The following is a 24,543-nucleotide window of genomic DNA, read 5'->3' as shown; positions in this document are numbered from 1 at the left end:
ATACGAGCACCAGCCTTCCTGATCAGATCTAGTTGTTTCTTGGCTTGATTACCTATACTGCCTCCACATCAAACTTGGTCACATGTCATCTAATGTTTAGTGACAACAAGTGAGGCTGGGCATTCATTTAAAACATGTTTGTCATGCCCAGAAATATACCTCTGTCTACTCAGTGCTCCCCAGTGCAATAAACCAACTAAAGTCTGTCTCAGCCCTTATGACTCATCTGCTCTGCCTGGCATTCATTGTGTTTGTATCTTATTGTAATGTTTGCATGTTATTAACACCCCCCCACCCCATGACCTGCACTCAAAAGCAGGAAAGAAGGAAGACAACTTTCTTACAAAGGTAAGGTGCCTTGCCATGCAGTTATCTCCAAACCCAGCATGTTAACATCTCATAGGCAAGGTCTCCAGATAGAATACAGAACACCCAATTACATTTATATGTCAGACGAGCAAGAAATGATGTAAGCATGGCCCCTATAATTCTTAGAATACTTATGCTAGAAAATTATTCTTTGCTGACCTGAAATTCAAATTCAATGGGGGTTATTCTGTATTCTCATTTTCATATTCTAAATCTGGTACCCCTTATCACGAGATTGCTTCTTAATTCTCTACTGAGACTTTTTGCAGTCTTCTTGATAATTCAAGGAATCCTAAATTTCCTGATGCTGGCAGTATACTTTTGGGGAGATTTCTTTGGGAAGCTAGAAAAAGAGGGTGGACAGGGAATGAAAAGCCCACTGGTACTCTAATTATAACTCCAGCCAGGAAGGAGGGAGAATAGAAACATGGTGAGACTCCATGTGGCATATATATATTCTCTCTCTCTCTCTCTCTCTCTCTCTCTCTCTCTCTCTCTCTCTCTCTCTCTCTCTCTCTCTCTTTCTCTCTCCCTCTCTCTCTCTCTCTCTCTGCATTTTACATGGTAAAATCCATGCAATCCATAGCCAACACCCTTAGAGACATAATGTGCTGTGTGAGAAGAAGGAAGACAGCACCAGCGTTATCCAGATGTCAGTTTAGTTTTAGGGTTGGGAGGTCAAAGTCTCAGTTTCCTCACCTGAATATAAGCATGAGACCAGATGACCTTTAAGACTTTCCAGCACCAGTAATAGTATGAAACTGTCTGAATTGGTCCACACCTTTGTTTTTACTGCTAGATACTTTCCCTGTTTTAGTCAAAGAAGTTAATCAAGAGGTATCAGAGCCTTAGGAAGTTTAAAGGCTGGAGTCACAAGTTCCCAGGGCAAAAGTTCCTAAGCTGAAGGTGTTGAGGAGAAAACCAAGGTCAGGTCAGATGAATCTGGTGTTAACATTTTCAAAGTTCACAGTCACTTATATCCACATACATTGTGACTATGATTCTTTGTGGGGTGGAGCAGAGCATGAGACTTCTCACCCAGATTTACTGAGGACATCAGATGGCTTAGGATGAAACTTCAGCCTGGCCACTCTGGGAGAGAGGAAAGAGGTTAGGAAAGTACATGGAAATTGTCAGAGGAGAATGAACAGTTAAGGCAGATGCCAGGCAGGAGGAGGGCAGGGAGGATGCAAAAAATGAAGAATATTAGAAGGAGCTTTCGTCAGGAAGGCAGGGCTTTGACAAGTAGTGAAGAAGTGGGATTTGGGGGCACCTTTCTAACTCAAAACCCTTCACCAACTTCCAGATCAAGGATCTCTAAAGGAAAATATCAGAGAAAAGTTCTAGAACTTCTATTGCAATTCTTCACACTTCCCTAATTTCCAGTGTGGCTTAGCAACACAATATGTGTTTATAAAAGATATCCACATGCATCTGGGGTCCATTGGGTTTGAAAGGTTGTTGGGGTTTTGGGGGGTTTTTTTGGGGGGGACAGAAACAGAATCAAAATCATCTTGAGACCAATGGCCTTGGCAAGAACTTTATGTTCTAAGAGCAGAATTCTGCTGCATCTTCACCCCCTGACGAGTTACTTGTTCACATAAACGTTAGGAATAACACTTCTTTATTTTCTCTGGAAGGAAAATATTCTGACCTTCCCCACTCCCCTGAGATTTTAGCACAAAGTCCATAGTCAAAGTAGATATTTGGAGAATACCAAGAAGTAGGAAGAAGAAAACTAACAACATCATGACAGCCGAGCCTATACTTATTTTTTTTTAAATCGTTTCACTTTTAAAATGGTGGAATTGTTTTTGAATTTTTCAGCTTTTTTTGTTTGTTTTAACTCTATAGGATTCTGAAATGCCACCCACTCCAACGGCCAATTTGAAATCAGACAAAGGGAACATCTTGTCCCAGGAAACCCAGGGGACAGGCAAGAGTCCTAAAGGCTGTAATGCACCTGGTCTTGGGCCACCTGTGACAAGCGGTGACACACCCAAGGAAGGTGGCAAGGAGAAGTCGGGACCCAGTTCACTGCCTCTGGGAAAGCTATTTTGGAAAAAGGTTAGTCTGATTGGTCAACTTTTGAGGACTTGCGAAATCCTTTCTGGCTTTCCTTTTTCCGTCTTTTCCGTGACTCCTCTTGTCAGGCTTCTGATGGACAAATAAATGCCTGCCATGTTATAGAAGGGTGTTTCATGGGACAAAAAGGAAATGGACAAAGTAGGGTTTTTCATTCTACCTGATAGGCGTTTGTGACAGGTTCTGGTGTCGTTGTCCTTCTGAGATGCTTGACGAGCGTGGGTTGTCCATGGTTTCCTCACCCTGGCAAGATGAACTCCTGGGGGGGTTCTGTCTTCTCTTCCCAGACAGCCAGAATCGGCGGAGGCTAGCCGCTCTGCCTCATCTCCATGTCACCCACTCTACTGACAGATCTCAGTAGATCTTAGTAGTCAAATGGACGCAGGGAAAAGTTCACAACTCGGAATCTGAAGGCAGAGTTGCCAAATGCCCGCGACTCCCTCGTGTACTTACTAGATTTATTGAGCGTGTGTCAGTGTGACACACAGTGGGGGCGGGGGCAACCGGAGGTGGCACAGCTCTGGACTCCACTCCCTCCGGCTCAGCCCACGGTGATCAGACACCATGTCACTGTAAGAACCGCCCTGACCCTGGGCTGCCTTGGGGACACCCGTCTCTGGATCTGTCACCGAGCAGTGCTCACCTCACAGTGAGCAGGAAACCCAGAGGAAAGGATCGGGGTGGCGACCTCCGCTGCCAGCCTCCTCCCCCTTTGTGCCTCCCCCTTCCCGCTCCCTCCGCTTCTTTACGCACAGGACCTGCCGGGCCACCACGGCCGTGGGAACGCGGACGCGCGTGCAGCTCCCTGGGCCACACCGCCCCGTGCGCTTCTGCAGCTATTCGCGTTTTGTTTCCTTCTGTGGCGTCTGGACCCTCACGTTTGTTCTTGTCTTTCTTTTAGTCAGTTAAGGAGGAATCGGTGTCCGCAGGTGCAGAGGAGAACGTAAGTGACGGAGCCACTCCGCGCTCTGCAGGACCACGGGGCGCGGTCATCTAATGGGCTCTGGGTTCTTGCCTGGTTCCTGGGTCATTTGTTCATCTGCCGTAGACTCTTTCACCCTTTCCCATGATTCGGGACCAATGAGGAGTGACACTGGGGGCGGGGGGGGGGGGCGGTTCACGCCTGTTGAATCGATGCGAAATAAACGCAAAAATCAGCTTATGCTTCTACCATCCGGAATCATTTCGAGGCTGAAAGAGTCTACTCATCATGGAATGGCTTTGAACACCCTTCAGGGATAATGATGCAGCATCTCCCGCTTCTGTGCTGCCTTGGATGGTCTTTCATCTCTGTTTCCATGGTGATACTAACACGGGGTGGTACCCAGGGCAGGTCGTTGCGTTAACACAAGAGCATCTTGTAGCGACGCAGGCTGAAACTGCCGGTCTGGCTGGAGAATTGACTCCTTGGGTCTGCCCCCCAATAAGAAGAGGTGAGCTTTATCTGCCTGGTCTTGAATACAGGGTCAGACACTGCTAGCTTTCAGTCTTCTTGAGAAATGGCCAATTTTAAAACAAAATCATAGTATGTCCAAAAGGATGGAACTATAGGAGACACCACATATATACACTAGACAAAGTATCTTTTTAAAACATCTTCTAGGGAGGTTAGTAAATGGACCTCAAGAATTTCAGGCCTAAGACAGCAGCCATCTGCCCTGAAATAAGCAGTCTTTGAGAACTTCATAAGTGAGGTTAAGTGAATGCACAGCCTTCTTATGGTAGAAACAGAACATGATTGTTTTGCCAAAGCAAAAGATGTTTGGATCTGTCTGGTGTCTCTTGCTTTCTTGTCATGGATGGCAGGTGTGTTTTTTGTTTTTACTTAGTTCCTGGAATCAAGCAGATGTTGAAAATTCAAACATATTTCAGAAACGTTATCCATGAGAGCAAATTAAAATTGAATGGCTGTAGTATGACTATGGTTAGGAGAAAAATGTTTAAGATCTGTGTGATGGTTATTGTTTACCATTCTTTCCTTCCTTCTCTCCCTTCCTTTCCTCCTCCTCCTCCTCCTCCTCCTCCACCACCACCACCTTTCTCCTCCACAACCTTCCTCCTCGTCGTCGTTGTCTTTTTCTTCCTCCTCCTCTTCTTCTTCTTCTTCTTCTTCTTCTTCTTCTTCTTCTTCTTCTTCTTCTTCTTCTCCTCCTCCTCCTCCTCCTCCTCCTCCTCCTTCTTCTCCTTCTTCTTCTTCTTCCTCCTCCTCCTCCTCCTCCTCCTCTTCTTCTTCTTCTTCTTTTCTTCTTCTTCTTCTTCTTCTTCTTCTTCTTCTTCTTCTTCTTCTTCTTCTTCTTCTTCTTCTTTCCTTGAACCAAAATTAGCAGCTCAGGAAAGTTCAGGCCTCTCATGACTCTGGAGAATTTTCTAGAGAGTCCAAGGTTTTACCTTTAGTAGCTACCAGCAACACAGCCTGTGGCATTCTAAGCCTCAACAAGACAACCAAATCCTGATAGCCAAATTACAAGAATACTTCAATGACTGCCTTCCCCAGGGAACTTGTGGTTGAGTTTATTTTAAAATCTCTCTTGTCGACAACTTTCCAAAAGTAACTTGTTCATCAATGCAGAGCCCACCTGTATCTTCCAAACCCAGGTCAGATGGATTTCAACATTTCTCCAAAGTTTATGTAAAGAAAAGTAAGATTTTTCTTTCTTTTTTTCTTTTTTTTTTCCAGTTGTGGGGCTTGAATTCTGGGCCTGGGCGCTGTCCCTGAGCTCTTCAGTTCAGGGTTACCACCCTACCCCTTGAGACACAGCACCACTTCCAGTTTTTTCTAGTGGTTAATTGGAGAGAAGAATTTCATGGACTTTAGTGCCCGGGGTTGGCTTTGCACCTTGATCCTCAGATCTCAGCCTCCTGAAGAGCTAGAATTACATGCCTAGTGGTGGCTTTTTCAAAGCTCATAGAAGTTCAAAGCTTTTCCTAAATATGCTTCTTTTCTTATCACAAGTAAAATTTACCATGACTACAGAAATTGTAGAAACTTTCAACTTGAATCTGAAAAATTTTTAGAGATTGATTAATTAGGTCAATGATCTAAATAATAATAATTATCATTATAACAATGTTTCCTTGCCAATAATATATAAGAACCAAAGCAATGGGTAGTTCTTTTTTCTTTTTCTTTTTCTTTTTTTTGTGGGTCATGGGGCTTGATCTCCGCCTGGGCGCTGTCCCTGAGTTTTTCAACTCAAGGCCTATCTTTGAGTCACGCCCCACTTCCCATTTTCTAGGCATTAATTGGAATAGGAGTCTCAGGTCCTTTTGTGCCCAGGCTGGCTTTGAACCTTGATCCTCAGGTCTCAGCCTCCTGAGTAGCTAGAATTACAGGCATGAGCCATGTGCCTGGCTGCAATAGATACTTCTGAAGTTTCTCTCTTATGTGAAAGAAAATTCAACCTGGATAGAAAAGAAAAAGGAATGCATTATTTCAGATCACTACTAGGAGAACCCATTTCAGATAAAGTTTGCTCAGACCCCCACTCCCGCTGGCTCCCTCTCCCAGCCAGCATCACATAACCCAGTCCAGAATAAAGGAGAGAGTTGTCCAATAGCAACTTAGTACATGCTCTGAAATTTGTTCTCCTTTCTTGGCTCGAATGTGGCCCCATGCTCCAGTAGTCAGCCCATGTTATGTTGCAATAACAAGCAAGCCCCCAGTTCTAGTGGCGTCTCATAACCAAGCTTTCTTCTTCTGCCCCACTCTTGCTGTAAGTCAGCTCTAAGTTGGTGGTGGCTCTTTCCTAGGGCCTTTTTTTTTTTTCTTTGCTGATACACAGCGTGAAGACATAGTTCTTAGAATGAGCAGTTCCAGTAGCAGAGAAGATTGTGTCACGGGTGAAGCCATAGTCGCATTGCCCCCTCCTAAAGCATCTGCTTCGCTGTGGTCATGAAGACTCACATTCCATCCTTCACAGCAGGCCTTCCCACAGTAGGCACACACGACATCCTCTCACAGGAAGGGAGTAGAACTAAATGTAAAAAAAAAAAAATACCTCTACCAAGTGCTGCCAGTGCTAAGCCATCGTGTCAAGGAACTTGCCATGCTGGTTGGCTAAGATTTTCTAATTGGCTTCATCCAGTCACATGGTATTAAAGTTAGGGAGGGCTCTTACCCCAGAGCAAACTCTGACAACTAGAAACTAATGAAGGAAATCATTTATGGAAGGAAGACCTCTCAGTCTTTGTAATCTAATAGTGTCATTATAAGCCTAAAAGAGAGTAATCATATAAGATCCTAGAGAAATAGAGCTATGGTTCAAGTGGTAGAGTGACAACCTAGAATGAAAAGGCTAAGGAAGAACATGAGGCTGTGAGTTTAAACCTCGATACTGGCACATAATAATAATAATGACAATAATAATAATAATTTTAAAACTTTAGAAAGGTGCTGGTGGCTCATACCTGTAATTCTAGCTATTCAAGGGACTAAGATCTAAGGAACAAAGTTCAAAGCCAGCCCAGAAAATTTCTGGATTCTTATTTCCAATTAGCCAGCAAAAGGCTGGAAATGGAGATACAACTCAAGTAGTAGAACACCAGCCTTGAGCAAGAGCTCAAGGCCCTCAGTTTCATGGTTTAACTCCTCAGACTGGTGTGTATGCACACACATGCACGCGCACACGCACACACAATTCTTTAAAAAAAAAAAGACCTTAAACAACAGTGTTATTATATTGTAGATGAAGTTTAAGTAGAGGCAGTCTTTGGGCTAGTCATTTTCTGAAGTCCTAGCTTTAGTGACAAATGCACCAATGAGATTTTGAGCGCAAACACATTGGGACAGTGAAGGCTGTAAACAGAGCCCTGCACTAAGCACAGCGGCCGTAGTTAAGCTCTCGTCCTGAAATTTACAAGGAGGGATTTCATTCTAAACTATAGTACAAAATAATTTTAAAAGTAAGGGAAAAAATCTGATCCTAATGATAGCCATCAAACCCAAAATTAAAATGTGCAGATGTAACCATGTATTCTAAATAGGAAAAGGCTTTCCAAAGCTGTCGCCTGGAAGGAAATAATAAAATGTAGCCAAATAAAAAATTGAATTCTTATGTCCATATATGCCAGTCAGATTGCTCTGGGGTACCGTGTCTGGTGTCAGGGGCTTTTCCTTGTCTCCTGAACATCAGCTTCTTGGCCTGACTTTAAAGGAAATAGAAGTCTCCCCAGGCCCATGTATTTTGCCTACAGAAGTAGTTGTGTTTCAGAGAATGAACTAATATCCTGGGATTTATTGCTGACACCTCTCCACATTTGGAAAGAGGCACCCCTGGAATCGTTGTCATTCAAATAATAATGGTTTACAAAATCACAGTCATTCAATCCTATCATTTATGAGGAGAGGAGTTTTCCCTCTAGGTACCCACAAAAGGAATCATGATGATCCTAACTACTCAGGAGACTGAGAGCTGAGGATCATAGTTCAAACCCAGACCAGGAAAGAAAAGTCTGTGAGACTCTAATCTCAATTAAGCACCAAAATGCCAGAGGTGGGGCTATAGAGAGCTAGCCTTGAAGAAACAAAAAGTAGAAGCTCAGATACAGTGCCCAGACCCTGAGTTCAAGCCCCAGGTCCACCACCAAAATGAATAGAATCACGATGGCTAAAGATAGAACCATCTGAAATCTGTATGTTTTGTTTCCCATTCGTCTATCCTTCTACCCTTCATCGTAAGCAAGGTTGGCAACTTACCTTCCTCAAAGTATTTGATGGTGATTTGTCTAGACTAGTAATCCTGTTTTCTCCACCACTAATAAATCTAGAGATAAAGATATATGGCTAGTTCAGACCAAGGAAAATGATGTATCCGGAAGTAAAGTATCAGAATCCAGAAGTCCACTTACAGCAAATACCTTGCTATGACCACCGATCCCTCCCCACTTGAACAAATAATTCCTTCCACCTCAGGACATTTCATTGAGGATATGATGCCGGAAACTGTAACTGCTTTTTTATGACCATGAGATAACAACAGTATGAAATTCCAGCATACTAAGGATTGCAGAACCAAACAATATGAAGCCCCCAAATGCTTAGAGACGCTGTAGGACTCATCAGAACCCCCTGCGTTTGACCTCCTTGCTCGATGTCCTCATCACTAGTCCACCATTTGGATGCTAGCATCCATCCTCCTTGAAATGCCAGTAATCCCTCTACTGTGACCTGGGCCAAGTCCTTCAACTATTTACACCTTTCTTTGTAAGATGAAGACAGTTCCCTGAGGTTAGATATAACAAATGCCTCCACCGTGGAGATACTGTAGGAGGTAATTATGAATACAATCATCTCTAAAGAATGAATTATGGGATGGGTGACTGGATAATTCGTGCTTAAGGAGGAAATAGGTCTAACATTAACATAAGTAACAACCACTACCAATAATGGAGTGTCTACTGTGTGCCTGGCAGAGATCAAAGAACTCTGTGTGTAGGCTGGATCTCTCCTCCATTCGAGGGTATATACTGTACCACTGAACATGGAGGAAAGGACAGAGGCTTGCTCCAGAGCCTCCAGCCCCAGCAGTGTTATCACACAACCTACATCCCTGTCTACGCCCAACGCCCTGTGGCTGGAGGCTTATTTTCTGTCCACATTCAATCACCAGTCCAGCTTGTCCGGGCTTTCTAGCATCAGGCTGAGTCTCCAGAAGCTGATTCACAAGGGCATTTGGCTAATCCAGAAATTTACGTCCTTCCTTCCTTCCTCCCTCCTTCTCCCCCTCCCCCTCTTTCTTTCCCCTCTCTCTCTCTCTCTCTCTCTTCCTTCTTTCTTCCCTGTCATGGGGTACCACAATTTGACATCCATTGGCAACCATACTGACTGTCTCTTTTGCTCTCCCAGCTGGTCATTGCTTACTAACACACTAGAAGGAAAAATCCTAGAAGTCACAACGTATCTTAAGAGAGACTGGAATGTGCTCCTGTGGTTTTATGGCTAAGCTTTGGGGTGCTGTGCATGCTGACTTTGGCCTTGAGTGCTTCTTCCTGTCTTCTGATCAGATGAGATGGCAAAGTCAGGCACTGGTTTGTAATCCTAGCTGAGATTTGAGGATTGTGGTTCAAAACCAGCCAAGACAGAAACATCCATGAGATTCTTATCTTCAGTCAACTACTCAAGAAAAAGCCCAAGTTAGCACTGTGGCTCAAGCATAGAACGCTAGCCTTGAGCGCAGAGGCTCAAGACAGAGCTCCCAGGCCCTGAGTTCAAGCCCTAGAACTGAAAACAAAAGATAAGACAAGATGACAGATTCTTCTGTATTTGGGGTAGTAGAGGTATTTGCAAACCAATGGTATATTCCCCGTGAGAGAAAGGCAAATGGCCACTGTCATCTGAGGTTTTGGAAATAAACCCCAGCATTGAGGATAGACAGACGAAGCTGGGCTTGGACTGACAGAGATTCAGAGATGCCTTTGGCATCTGGAGACAGGAAATGAAGGGCCCATTGTGCAGGCGCCATAGTAAATACTTCAGGCTTTTGGAGATCATTTTCGGTCTCTGTTTCATATCTAGATAGATAGATAGATAGATAGATAGATAGATAGATAGATAGATAGATAGATATGTATATTTACAAGCCCTTAGCAAAGTAAAGGCAGTCTTTGCCCAAGGACTGGGCAAAACAGCGCCCCCAATCTGAGCATGAGTTTGGTTGGCAGTTTGCCAGGTCTGCCTCAAGAAACCAAGAAACAAAAAATCATTTAAAACTCTAAAGTCCAGTTCACTCCATCCAGCTGCAGGAACCCCAGGCCAAGGCAGGGCCAGGCCACACTGTGGCAGGTGGCAATACAGAAAAATGAGTGTGGCCGCAGAGTGGGTAGACGGGTCTCCCTGTAGATCCCCAAGGTTGGCCGGCCTTCTTCCAAGTTTTGAGCTGATGAGGGTGAGAAGGAGCCACTAACAACTCAGTAGTGTGTGGTTGTCCATTCTGGAAGCCTGCGCCTCAGCGAAGCTCCAGCAGAAAGTGACAGGTGAGAAGGCATGCACGTCAAGGAAGAAGTCCAGTCTAAGAAATCGAGAGGTCTCTGCGGTGTTCTTCTGCAAAGGCCACAGTCTCTGCAGAGCTGTAAGGGGACAGGATAAGTGGCGGAAGCTGTCACAGACAAGACAAGACTTAAGGAATAACAGTTACTGACAATGGCCCGGGCCCGGGTATAATTTGCCTTGGTAATAGCCCAAAGAGCTGGGATTGATCCAGTGGAAAGGCAGCCCCCCAAAGGGGCAATGCCCAGGGGATCTGTTATCTCCACGGAAGTCCACCTGTCAGTCACCAGCAGCTGGCTGTTGGGGAGCACATCCTCCGCTGCGAGGGTAACTTCTAGAAGGTCTGACTAGGAAGAAAGGGCTGCCCCATGGCTAGCCCTGGTAGAAAGCGTCTTGTGCTCTGGTTTGCCTTTCTGTTTCACTCTCTTGTTACCTGGCAACACAACTCAGGTGGTGTGTGACCCAGCAGTAGAGACTGTAACGCTGGAGAACGCAGAGTACGCGCTACAGACAGTGGACCTCACCGAAGGCCAGGCCGGGCCTGAACCCGGGGAAGCAAAGCTCCGGGAAGAAGAGAGCAAACCCCGGAGAAGCTCCCTGATGGCATTTCTCAGACAAATGGTGAGCACCCGCCCTCAGGGAGAGAGGACGGGGACACACCCCAACTCTGCCAGGGGGCCCGGGCCACAGGTACTATGGAACGGGATGGTAGGTGACTCTGGGGCACAGGGACAGAATGTGAGCATGCTGCTAATACTCTAACCCCTCTTTAATCCCACCCAGCTCCCTTTTTAACTAAGAAAGGGGTGGTCAAGGGTCCTACTTGTGAGCAGAGAGGTGCAACTACCTAGGAGTTAATGCTATTTCACGTTGTGTGTTTGAAGTTTTCTGTGGGTGGCAAGTGATACTGTGTTTCTTATTAGGGGAATGATATTGGGCTCCCTTTGGTTCAAACACATTTATTCACCTAAGAACACCAGCAGGTCTAGCCGTGATGGGCTCACACCTGTAATCCTAGCTGTTCACGAGGCGGAGATCTGAGGATAGTGATGGAAAGCCAGTCTGGGCAGGAAAGGCCAGGAGACTCGTATCTCCAGTGAACCATCAGAAAACTGGCAGTGGTACTGTGGCTCAAAGTGGTAGAGTGCTAGCCTTGAACAAAAGAGCTCAGGGACAGTGCAGAGGCCCTGAGTTCAAGCCTCGCAACTGATACACAAAACAAACAAACAAAAAAGAGCACAAAGCATCTTGAAAGATGTGTTAATAGTCTAAATTCTCCAGGCATGGTGGTGTACTCCTGTAGTCGCAGGCTGAAAGATAGGAAGATGATAAGTTTGAGACCAGACTGAGACACATAGTGACACCATTTCTAAAACAAAAAAAAAAAACCAACTCTATTCTACTGGGCCTTAGTGGCTCCTTACTGTAATCTCAGCTACTCCAGAGGCTGAGATCTAAAGACCATAGTTTGGACAAATTCAAGAGAATCTTATCTCTATAGTTAACCACAAGAAGAAAAAAGAAAAGGCAGAGGTGTATCTCAAGAGATAAGGACTAGGAGTTTGGCCTAGTGGTAGAGTGACTGCCTAGCATGCACAAAGACCAGGGTTTGATTCCTTGATACCGCATACATAGAAAAAGCCAGAAGTGGTTCTGTGGCTCAAGTGGTAGAGTGCTAGCCTTGAGAAAGACCAAGAACAGTACTCAGGCCCTGAGTTCAAGCCCCAGGACTGGCAAAATTAAAGACAGAGGGAGGGGGAAGGAGGGAGGGAAGGAGAGAGGGAGAGAGAGAGAGAGAGAGAGAGAGAGAGAGAGAGAGAGAGAGAGAGAGAGAGAGAGAGAGAGCACACCAAGTGGAAGTCCAAGGCCCTGAATTCAAGTCCCAATACTGGTACCAAGATAAAAATAAATAAAAAATAAACAGCATACACACCTGTACATAATGTCAACCGCCAGGAACTTCTATAATACAATGAAACAAAGCCTAAAATCAGTGGGGTAACAAAACCTCAAGTGAAAGGTCATTGATTTAATTCTCTTTTAATGAAAAACACAAACTTAATTAGTGTGTCTTTATTTTCAGTATTTGGAAGCTTAATCCTTAGAGAAAGAAAATTCTCCAATTTCATCCAGTCAGACCCTTAAAGAGTTCTTTCTAGTCCACAAACAAAATGAAACGCAGTGAACCCCTTGCCAGTGGGGGCTGAAATGTATTAGAAACAATTCTGTCTGAGATTATTGGAAGAATCATTTTCTGTTTTGTGTTGGCTTCTCATGGAGTCTAAGGTATGAAGTAGGTAAAGGGTTCTAAGTATGGCTGGGCGATCTCTCCCGCTGGCTACTGGCTGTACCACTTAACACAAACATCATGATTTGCAGTTTTTAAGCCAATTTTTATGCTAGGCCAAGAACAAAAATTGGCTGGTTTCTGGCAACTCATGTGAATGACAAATGAGATAGCCAAATACATCTCCAAAATAGGGCGAGTGGTCCATTTTCTAGATTCTAGATAATTTAAGAAATACAGGAAACGTAGAAACTAGAGTGACAGTCCCTCCCAATCCATCTTCACTTCACAGAGGGGAAACACAAGAAGCTCTGAATAATGCGTGAAAATAATTTCTACCCCATTCTTTACATCCATCCCCAGTAAACTCTCAAGTTTGAATGGTGTCTATTAGATACACTTTTCTAGCAGCCAATGTTTGGGTGGAGAGAGGACTAGATAGGAAAGAATCCTTTGGGTTTGGCTCTTCATAGAACAGGGACAGAAGAAAGGACATAGCCTTCCTCAGCTGTCCTCAGTGGATCAGAATAGAAAGTTTATCATGATCATTGTTCATATTACTTCAGAACTTGAACATCATGCTTTCCTTTTAATGCTTAAACATTGCTCCAAAGCTCTCGTGGCTGTTGAGCTTTCACCTAGAATTCCAGCCATCCTAATAATTGTCTTTTTTTCCTCTTTTGTTTTTATTAACATTGTATTTCCACTGTGATGAAGTTGGGGGTTTTGCAGTTAACCAATATCCCTATAGGCAGACCCAGCCCAGCTCGTTCCTTTACTGGCTCTGTCCCTGTGGACATGAGTTTGTAATCCCTGCTATAGAACTACTGTGCTGTTTGTAAGTTTTTTGGCTGGTATTGCCCATTCACAGTAACTGTTGTTCCACTGATGGACATTTAGAGTGTTCTAAGCCTATTTCCAATTCTTCTTTTGTTCATTTACTTTGTTCAACAAAGAATTATCGAGTGCTCACTTATATTTCAGGCAGTAGGGGTTCAGTAGGGAGCTTGACTAGGGAAGACTCTCCATCCTCATGGAGAATAAAACCCATGAGGAAAAAAACGACACTCAACTCCATGCCCAGACCCCGTATGAGCACCCCGAATGCCTCACACACAGCTTCTCCTACTCTTGAAGGCCTTTAACCACACACTTCTAGGCACATGAATGGAGACTTCCTGTTCCTGGAAGTCAGCTCCAGTGATTATTTTTCAGAAAATGCCTTTTGGCAACATATTCATGGTTTCCAATTTGACTTAAAGTCCTTGACTTAGGCAGAAGGGGATGGGGGAAGCCTTCTTGGAGCCTTGTAAATAGTGATGTACCTGCCTGCCACAAAGGACAGCAGAGATTCTGAGGGGATTCCTTGGAACCTTAAAATAAGTGAATGTTTCAAATTCACTTTAAATAATATTAGAAAAATATGATTTAGCTGGGTGCCGGTGGCTCATCCCTATAATCGGAGCTACCCAGAAAGCTGAGATCTCAGTTCAAAGCTAGCCCAGGAAGGAAGGTGTGTGAGACTCTTATCTCCAACTACTTAGCAAAAAAAAATAAAATAAAATAAACTAGAAGTTGTGCTGTGACTCAAGTAATAGAGCACTAACCTTGAATACAAAGAGACTCAGGGACAGCACCCCGGCCCAGAGGTCAAGCCCCAGGACTGGCAATAGACAAAACAAAAAGAAAGAAAAATATTATTTAAAACAGATCATTGATTTAACCCAGACAGGATGACATTCACCCTGAATCCTAGCACTTAGGAGGCTGGAATAGGAGGGTTATGAGTTCCAGGGCAGCCTAGGCTATGCAGGGAGGCCTGTGGGGTGGGTGGGGGGGGAAGGGAGGGAGGAAGGAGGGAGAGAGAGAGGAAGAAAAAGGGAGGAAATGATTTAATAGAGAACAGAATTGCAAACACTATTTTGTGTGCAGTTTCTCCAGTCATCGTAATATTGGTTTTCTACCTTCTACCCTCCTGACAGAATAGCTCTCAAACCAAATACATCACCCAAATCCTTACTAAAGAAACAATTTTCTTTCCAGAAATCAACTTTTCCTACAAATAAAAATAGAACACACGCACACATATATCATGGGGAAAAATTTAAAAATAGAAAGAATATCATCTTTGACATAACTGTACTTCAGTGAAAAGAAAAGAAACTCCTCTAAGACCTAACATCCTGTAATTCATAGGTACCACTTCACAGAAATTCTACAGGTCCCTGCACTCTGGAGTAAATGTAAGAGACACCTAAGCTATCCACATCTGCCAAATGATGGAGCATCCTTACACATATTCATGCAGCTGCCCACCAGGAAATTCGATATCTCCTGTGCCAGTTTTTGTTTATAAACAGAGCCACCACTGCTGAATTCCCATACCCACCAACCAGGGAGGCAGACTCAAAACCAGGCGGGTGGATCACTCCAGATTCTGGAGTGATCAGCTGTACATAGAACGACCCCTCGCCACTCTCCACGGCACGGCACGTTATTTTTTTTTTAATTCCTCCTCACTAATGAACCATTAGTTTTATCAGAAAACCTTGACTGGAATAGCATCCTCAGGCTCAGTGAAAAACTATGAACTTTAATATGGAGACAATTAAAGGCTTAAATCAGGAGATAGCCCAGAAATGATGTTCTGCAGATTATGCTCAATCTAATAGATGTAATTTTTTTTTTAAATTCTGAATTACTATCTGGAGAGAAAAGGCCAAGGAAGGGCTCTTCTTCATCCCAGCCTTTCCCTGAGTATTAACGTATTGGCGATGAGCTGCTCTTGTGAGGAAAAGTTTCTGAACGAGTATTTCTCTGGGCAATGCCTGTCCTGGCCTGTAGTTTGCCTTCCTCCCACCCTCCTGGGCTCCACTGTCACGTGATGTTGTCACCAGCAATAACAGCAATATCTAGGATTGCTGGCAGTGGCAGTTCCCATGAGCGCTGAGTGCCAGAGCCCTGTGAAGCCAGGACTGGAGGCCTTTCCACCACCCCAGCCCTGAGGCGGAACTGTCCATTGAGTTTTGTCACCTCTCAGGTTCCCCTTGGACCCAGATGGCATGGCACACACACACACACACACACACACACACACACACACACACAGCCCCACAGCTTGGCAAGACGTGGAGGAGGAGTGATGAGGTGAAGGGAGATGTAGACATATCCGTATCTACAGCTCTCAGTAATATTTTCTGTGGATGCTGATGGAGATTGAACTCAGGGCCTGGTGTTCTACCACGCCTCCAGCCTCTTCTTTCCTTTGATACTTTTGCAAAGGCCGTCGATGTATTTGCAATAGGGTCTTAGTGTTTGCCAGGCTGGCTTGTATATTGATCTTCCCATATGTGTTTTTCTGTGACACTGGGGACGGCGGGCAGATACAAGGGCACACAGCCATTGGTGGAGACGGGGGCTTAGGAAGTTTTCTGCCCAGGCTGGCCTCAAATGGCAATCCTCAGCCTATACCTCCCATGTCGGTAGGAACCCAGGTGTGAATCACTGTACCCAACATATTCTTGGATTTGCCTTTATCCTGAATCCCTAGAATAAATGACGAAGATCATCCATTTCAGAGTTTCTAGCGCTCCGTGCGCTCGCTGTGGCGGTGGTAGCTGAAAGATCATTGTGTGTTTGTTATTGTAGTCAGTGAGAGGGGAAGGAGGGAGCACCCGCTCGGAAGAAGTAGATGGGAAAGACTCCAGCGACCAAGTAAGTGAGCTTGAACTCTCACTGGTGGTGGGCTTAGCTGCTGTGTCCTCTCTTCTCTGCAGCCTTGTTTCTCCTGTGATTCTGAGCCACAGCCAGCCTGTGCCAAAGCTCCAGACTCAGCACCCACTGTAGAGCAGGGGCTGAGCTGGGCCCTGCAGATACAGCACAGAGTATCTGTGGATCCTCCATCTCCTAAAAGCCCTTTCCAGTCCACCGAATGCTGCTAGATCTTCCCCATTCTCTTTCTTTTGGTCTGTCATGAAGCTTGAACTCTGGGTTCTTCTCCATTCCGGTTGGCACTGATTAGAAATGGAGGCCATTTACCACCTGTAAGCCACCTGTCTCTTCTGCCCCTTCCCAGTCCCATCTGGAACGGAAGGAGCCAGGAGGCTTCCATTCTGGACTGAATCCACAGGCAAGGAGACGGGTGACCATTCATTATTAATCTCCAATCGCGTGGTTCTAAGTCAGCACAAAGGAAAGACCAGCCTGAGGGGGATGGGCTGTCATGTGGCAAATTGGCATTGTCCATCAAAGCTCCCTTTGGCAGACAACCAATGAGAGTCAGAGTTTCCTGTGTGTCCAACTTCCCACCCACAGAAGTGGGAGGGAATGTGTGGAGGGAGCCTCTGGAGGACATCTTGCTTGGCCACCGTCCCATCGGTGCATATCGAAGGAGACCTACTATGCACTTGGCTGGTGCTGGGGAATAATGCAGGGGAAAGACGGGGCTCACCCTCAGTCCATGAGAGCCAGGGAGACAGGCACCACTGCAGAGCAAAGACAGCCCTGGGAAAATGACAGCCACGAGTGTACGTGGAGGACAGCAAGCCACGCCCCCGGGGCTCGCCTGTCATAGTAGCTGTCAGGAGGCTGAGACCGGAGGTTCAAAGCCAGTCTAGGCAGAAGTCCATGAGACTTACTGTCTTTTTCTGGAAGGGGAGGCCAAGGCCAAGGAGCTGGGAAGGGATGGGAGAGGAAGGGATGGGAGACAAGGTGGAGGGGTGCTGGGTCTCTATCATGTCACCCTCGAGGTCGCCCCAAGGCATTCAGAATCACCCAGAGCCACCACCACATCCCAGCTCTTCCACTCCCCGGGCTTCTCAGGATGCAAAGCTGCCAATTTCATCTCCTGCAACCTCCTCATTCCACTAAAAACCAAAGGATCTGGCACAGGCCACACACAAGCCAAGCAAGCCTTCCATCCTCCGCTAATTTAACCCTGTCCCTGCTGTGAGAGTCCTTTCTTTTCTGACTTCCACACAGACAAGAAAACTGAAAAGGCCACGCAGCCAGAATGGATGGCACTAAATCCACACCACCTCCCGCCTCCAGATCCTGAGAGCTGTGTGTGTGCATGTGTGTTTGTCCACACTGGAGCTTGAACTCAGTGTCTGGGTGCTGCCCCTTAGATTTTTTGTTCAAGGCTAGCACTCTACTACTTGAGCCACAGCTCTAATTCTGGCTTTGTGTGGGAGAGAGAGTTAACTGGAAATAAGAGTCTCACAGACTTTTCTACCTGGCTTCAAAATATGATCCTCAGATCTCAGCCTCCTGAGTAGCTGGGGTACGCAGCAGGAGATGCCAACATTGGCCAGGTCATGAGTGGTCAGCTACTTGCGAGATCTTAAAGGGGTCTACCCAACTAAAATGGCGCACGAGTTTGAATGGTCCCTGGCTCCTGACCTGTCTAAGGACGCCTGGTGGGGGTGCTATTCTCGGGGGCCATAGTCAGCTCTGGGGTATTGGCATCTAGGCATTGGCAGTTTAGTGGTGACAGAATGCAGTGTGCACACAGGCTACAGATGGCTTCCTGGGAATGCCAGCTGCTGTCGCTTACAGCTGTCAGTGTAAGAGCAGGAAAAGCTTCGGGAATAGCTAGATCCAGGAGTAACGCCTGTTATGTTAGTACCAGATTTCTTTCTCTCTTTCTTTCTTCCTTCCCTCTCTTCCCCCCTCCCCTCGCCTCTCCTCAGCTTTTTTGCACTGGCTTCCTCTCAGGGCCTGTTTTCCTGCAATAACTTCAGTTCTGGAAGCTCCAAGTTTCTGTTTTCACTATTTCCATCCTAATAGAAAAATCTAAGGCCCCTTCTGGATTATTTTAGCAAAGCCCCTGCCTGCCTTTGACAATACTGAACCAATCATAGCCATCCAACGACAGGCAGTACTCTGATTGGCCAGGCAGGGGGGTGTCACATGGTCCTAACCAGGGTTAGGATTTGTGTCCCTAGACCACACAGAATGGACAGGGGAGCAGGGTGGCTTCTGAGAAATATCCAAGTTCTACCAATGGGAAAAGAACACTTGCTGAGGATGCATCAGAAAAATCAGTATGTCCCCTCTGTGTGTGACCTGGCGTGGTTTTCTTGTTGGGCATTTCACCCATGAGCGCTTGATCATCTCTGCTGTGAGACCCATTCATTCCTCTGTGGCGAAATGTCTGGCAGCCACTAAAAACGGGCTCTGTTTGAACTTTCTGCAGACTTCAAACTCCACAGAGAAGGTCACCATAACCCCGGAGCCGGAGCCCCCGGGAGCAGCCCAGAAGGGGAAGGAGGCATCCTCTAAGGAGAAGTCAACACCCGAGGCAAACAAGCCCAAGAGCAGCAAACAGGAGGTCAAAGACCCTGCCCAGTGTGCAGAGCCGGCCACAGTGGATTTGAACTCACTACAGAACGGGGACAGGTCCCACAAGAGACCTGAGAAGCGGCGACAGTCCCTCGGGGGCTTCCTCAAGGGCCTGGTAGGTGAATTTTTTTTTTTTTTTTGCCTCTTCTTTCTGGATTTTAGGCAATATTTTCACCTCCAAAATGGAGTGGCGTGAGGTGCTGGCCTGGGTTTGGGGAGGGAAAGCATGTGCTCCTTTGAGTTGGCCCAGGAGTGTCGGTGAAACTTTTGGGGGAGCAGGTACAGCACAGGCCCCAGTGCTGGAGTGGGCTGTGGAGTGTGTGTCGTCTTGCAGGACCAGGGGACAGCTCAAAAAGACAGAAGGGCAATGAGTGCCCGTACCTCCTTCAGCAATAGAAGAAGACAATCACCCTTGTCAATGAAAGCTCCTAGGTACAGAGGCCACGTTCAGCTAGAGAGCAGCTCGACTGGCGCTGGTACTGACAGGCTGTGTCACCTTTATGAGCTCCAAGTACTTTTCCAAGGATGGGCTCTTGGCGACCTCAGAACGGTAGCCAGCCAGGATTTTCCGGAAGACGTGGCCTAGCAACCCCTCCTGGGACATGGTGGCCATGTCCTGAGAGCCAAACAACAACTGGGCACATGTTGGTGCAAATGTAGAATCAGGGAAAGACCTAGCCCTCCACCCCCTGGTCCCAGTTCAGACAGATGGACAAAACCACCTCCACCCCTGGCTCAAGTTCGGGCAGATGGGACAAAACCACCTTCCTCACACCATGCCACCCTATACCACTCTAGCTGCAAGGCAGAGTTGCCATCCTACTTCCTGCGACAGCCATGTGTGTGAGCCTCTGACCCCTGGCGCTATATGCGGAGAGCTGTGCTCCAAAGATCTCAACGCTCTCATCCTCAGATAGGGTGTCCTGGAAAAGGAAAACATCAAGACAGGGCTCTTACACAAAGTGGCCAGAGGCTAAACTCCCATCAGCACAAGTGGGCTTTGAGGATGTGGAAAGCGTGTGACATTTTTAGGGAAGTAATAAAATGCAAATTTATTCCAGTTGTTCTTGTAACACAAAACACGCACAGTGACTCCACTGAAAGGCAGATGTCCTTGCGCTAGGGCACTTGATGTGTGAGGTGCCACCCTGAGTCTTTGATTCCAGAAAGGGTTTGTTGGCCTGAGGCGGGTGGCTCACGCCTATAATCCCAGCTACTCAGGAGGCTGAGATTCCAGGATCAAGGTTTGAAGCCATTCGGGGCAGGAAAATCCATTACACTCATCTCCAGTTAACTAGTCAAAAAAGAGCTAAGGGACACACCCAGAGCCTGAGTTTAGGTCGAAGCGCACACTCAAATGCACACAGGTGTACACACACACACACACACACACACACACACAATTATGGTTGTTGCTTCTGTTAGCACCCTCAGCAGTCTACTACCACTGCTTTGTTTTTCTCCAGGGACCAAAGCGGATGTTGGATGCCCAAGTGCAGACAGACCCAGTATGCATCGGACCCGTGGGCAAAGCCAAGTAAACAAACCAGCGCCGCCCCACCAAGCTCTCCTACCCCAGGATGTGCTCTCTCTACTCCACCCCCCGCCCAAACACACTCTCTGTATATATCTCCTCTTCACACAGCCACCCATAGAGCCCTGCCTGCACACTAAGCCTCAGCTTGAACCCCACTGGTGTACATTGTACATTACATCTCAGAACTAGTCTTTCCTAGAAAATCACCATAAAGGTGTGTTGGCAGGCCAACTACTTAAAGCAGGAGAGTAGATGGTAGGCAAGCAGGAGGAGGCAGGAGGTAGAGGAAGGCATTTGTGTTATGTGAAATGGATGTAGCAAGTAAGTTGCAGAAGAAAAAATATCTGTGAAGTCGGGGGAGAGAATGGAGCTTTTCAGCAAATGCTCACCCTCTAAGCCTGGAGAGGGGGAAAGGAGGATCCACTTGTTAAAGGGAGTGTTTCAAAGAAGGAGACTTCAGGCGAGTTCAATGTTGGGTGGATGCCAATTCCCTAGAATGGAGTGTGTGGAGTATGAAGAAGAGGGGATTTAGATCTGGTTTTCCAATCAGGTCCTTGAGAGTCATTGATGAGATGGAAAAGATTTCCTGGAGCGGGGCTGAAATCATTTAGGGAAGTAATTGTTTCTGGGTCTCAGGGACAAGGGTGTGAATTACAACTTCAAAAAAATATATAACAAGTAAAATAGAAGTAAATAGGGTTGCAATTTTATTTTGCAACACAAGGGGGAGCGAGGGCCTCTTTTTTTCCCCTTCAAATTTGCCACCCGAATCCCTAACAAAGATTGAATGTTTCTCAGATGGCTGAAGGGCTGGCTTCATATGTTCTGTCTGACACTTATCTCGAGTCTGTCTGTAATTTCCTAATGTTCTCGGGTTCTCTGATTTTTAAAAAAATTCCCTATAACTCCAATTAATAAAAATTTAGAGATTATTCACATACCTCAGGGTTGCTTTTCATTTCTTGATTTTTCCCCCCAATTCCTGTACAGAGGACTAAACAAGACCATGAGTCCATTAAAATGTATTGTGAAGTAGAAAGACTAACAGTCATGTGTACTGAACCTTTCCTTTTCTGATTTAATGATAATAATAATAATTGTATCTACTGCTCCAGAATCTTTTGATGGTCAACTTTGAAAGCAGATCGCTGTCTGAGATGGCTTGATCTCCACCCCACTGTCCTCTCTGGAGAATAATTCTCTCCCACATCTGCCTGTTCTTCCTTGCTGAGTGCACTTCCGAAAAATGCTGTCTTAGGCCAGGCTTCCAGGCATGGAGAAAGGAATTCAGTTTGTGTCATATGCTGAGAGCCAGTTTAGGCAAAGAAGAATGGCAAGGGGGAAAAAAAGAAAGAAAGAAAAAGAAGAAGAGAGCAGGGAGGGGCCAGAAAAGACCTGGCCTCGGCTGGTGCATAAATTGCATCATACAGCTGGTTTTACCTTGAGGACAGGGGACAGGCCCTGTGTCCCTGCAATGGAGTCACAGGCTGCACTGGGAGGCAGGAATGCCAGCAAGGCCAATAAATAACCCCAGGAGCTGAGGTCCTGAGCAAGTGGGCAATGAGTGTGCCTGGATAATGTCTACTGTGTGTGTGTGTGCACGCACACACACTCCGGTTTAGCTACAACCATCCCTTGCACATGCCCATATTCACACTTACAGCATACTGCCTGCAGAATGGAGCTGTGCACGCACACACAGACATGTGCAAGGAGCGTAGAGCTGCACATGAGTGTTGTCTCTCACGAAGACATCCATCCCCGGTGCACATAGTCCTAGCCCATGGCCAAGAGGGAGGTGGGGAGGGTCGCCTTTGGCAAACAGATATTTGGGAACTAGGTTCAGAAAAGAGCAATCTCCGCAGGGCATTGGTGGCTCACACATGTGATCCTAGCTAATCAGGAGGTTGAGATCTGAGGATCCTGGTTCAAAACCAGCCCCGGCAGGAAAGCCCATGGGACTACTAAAAAGCAGAAATGGCAATGGTAGAGCACTAATCTTGAGCATCAAAGCTCATGGACAGCACCCAGGCCTTGAGTTCAAGCCCCAGGATCAGCCCGAAAAGAAAAGAAGATGGAGGGAGGGAGGGAGGGAGGGAGAAAGGGAGGAAGGGAGGGTAGGGAAACATCTCCTAAAGACACAGATTTGGATTCGGTGGTTTGCTGGCTCCCAGCATGCACAGGCTGAGGTTTTAAAGACCGGGCCTCCACTCTGCAGACCACCTGGAGGCGGCGGTGCCTCCAGGGAGCCTCTGGGGAGCTCCTTGGGGCCACTTCCCATCCCAGGTCTTCACTGGGCACTGGGCAGGAAAGGCCCTGGGGAAGCTGCTGGTGGGGGGGGGACTGTCCACCCCGAGCCTGGCCATTACTGCAGGAAATCAGGCAGCTGGCAACTCCTTTGTCTCAAAACCCCTCAGGGGGCGCCTGCTGTGACCTTCCGGGAGCCCTTGTCCCCACTGCCTTTGAGGAAAGTGACAGTATCATTTGCAAGTTTCACCTCACTGGGCCCCAGGAGAAAGGTCTCCAGGCAGGAGGGGCCAGAGCAGATTGAGGGGTTCAGTGCAGATGGGGCCCATCTCCCTTCCTGGAAACAAAATAGGAAAAGAAGAAACAAACTGAGGCTTCTCACCTTCCCCGCTCCTCCCCACTTTGGTCAAAAGGAGGACAAACTTTTCATGAAACGCTTGTTTGCCTTTTTGGTTTTTTAAAGCCTGAAATGAAATGTTAGGCCCTTAAATGACTGGTCAGGGAGTGTGAACTCATCTATGTATAGTCCAGGAAGCCTCACGCTCACCCCTCTGTGCATGAGTCTGGGTGCCATGTATCTGGAATGTGTGTCTGTGTTGCGTGTCTGGGTGTGATGTATATGGTGTACATGTTTGCATGTGTTGCATGTGTTGTGTGTTTCTGCGTGTTCATATATTTGGTGTATGGTGTGTATGTGGCATGCGTATTTGTATGTGTTCTGTGTTTCTGTGTGTTCATTTATTTGGTGTAAGTGTGTGTATATGATGTGCATGGTATGCATGTTTGTGTGTAGTGTGTGTTTGTTTATGCGTGTGGTATGTGTTGGTGTGCGTTGTGTGTTTGTGCATGTGGTGTGTTTATATGTGGTATGTGTTGCTGTGTTTATGAGGTGTGTGTTTTTGTGTGGGGTATGTGTCTGTGTGGTATGTGTTGATTTGTGCGGTGTGTTTGTATGTGGTATGTATTAGTGCGGGGCATGTGTTTGTATGTGCTACGGGTGAGTGGAGTGTGTAGGTGTGAGAAGTGTGTGTGTGGTCTGTGTATATGTGGTTGTGTTAAATGTGTGTGTGGTATGTGTGTGATTTGCATGGTGTGTGTGTGTGCAGTGTGTGTTGATGAGAGGTGACTGCATTCCTGATGGATCCACGGAAACCGTAATTTCCCGTGGGAGCTCACAAAGGCCCAAGGGCCCTGCAGCTTGGGCTGGGGCTGAAGACCTTCCACGGCGGCCCAGCCTGGGCAGAGCAGCCGCATCTGGCCAAGGCAGCCAGGCATGACCGGAGAAAGGCTGCTTCAGGCCGGGCTGGGAGGCTGCTTCAGGCCGGGCTGGGAGGGGGGAGTCAGAAGGGGGGCCAGAAGAGGGGCCGGGAGCGCCGGGAGCGTCCCCTGAGCCCGTGGAGCTCATGCCTTACCTTTCTGCTGTTTGTCCTAGGTTCTCAGGGACCTGCATCCTGTCCCGGGCCAGGAAGATGTGGGCTTTCCAGGAGAGGAGGTAGTGAGCTGATCCACAGGCCATGCCGCCGTGCACACACACACACACACACACACACACACACACACACACCCCACTCTGCTGTCTGGTCCCAGCTGACTGTGGCTTTTGGGCTGGTATCTGTAAGACTCCTGTTAAAGGAACAGTTATTCTCAGAAGCCCATGCGGCCTCTCCTGAGTCATCACCTTGAAGAAGCCTA

The 24,543-nt window shown here is 46.7% G+C and overlaps 1 protein-coding gene across 5 annotated transcripts in view; it reads left to right on the top strand.

The window, feature by feature from the left end:
- The window catches only part of Bcas1 (brain enriched myelin associated protein 1), a 51,114-nt gene extending 29,570 nt beyond the window's left edge, over positions 1 to 21,544 (top strand). For 3 of the 5 annotated variants that reach the window (XM_090352545.1, XM_090352543.1, XM_090352542.1), the window contains 5 exons: positions 2,224 to 2,436; positions 10,889 to 11,059; positions 16,374 to 16,439; positions 18,922 to 19,182; positions 20,534 to 21,544. In XM_090352545.1, coding sequence (XP_090208671.1) covers positions 2,224 to 2,436; positions 10,889 to 11,059; positions 16,374 to 16,439; positions 18,922 to 19,182; positions 20,534 to 20,608 — 786 coding nt within the window. In that variant the 3' untranslated portion in view covers positions 20,609 to 21,544. Of the gene's footprint in view, positions 1 to 2,223; positions 2,437 to 3,355; positions 3,398 to 10,888; positions 11,060 to 16,373; positions 16,440 to 18,921; positions 19,183 to 20,533 lie in introns of all 5 variants that reach the window. The other 2 variants (XM_090352546.1, XM_090352544.1) reach the window with 2 other exon arrangements.
- The last annotated feature ends 2,999 nt before the right edge of the window (positions 21,545 to 24,543 follow it).

Source organism: Megascapheus bottae, chromosome 18 (genome assembly GCF_031878675.1).
Source record: "Megascapheus bottae isolate mThoBot1 chromosome 18, mThoBot2.hap1, whole genome shotgun sequence".
In the NCBI taxonomy this organism is placed as follows: Eukaryota; Metazoa; Chordata; class Mammalia; order Rodentia; family Geomyidae; genus Megascapheus; species Megascapheus bottae.
This window is presented reverse-complemented; position numbering and strand designations above follow the sequence as displayed.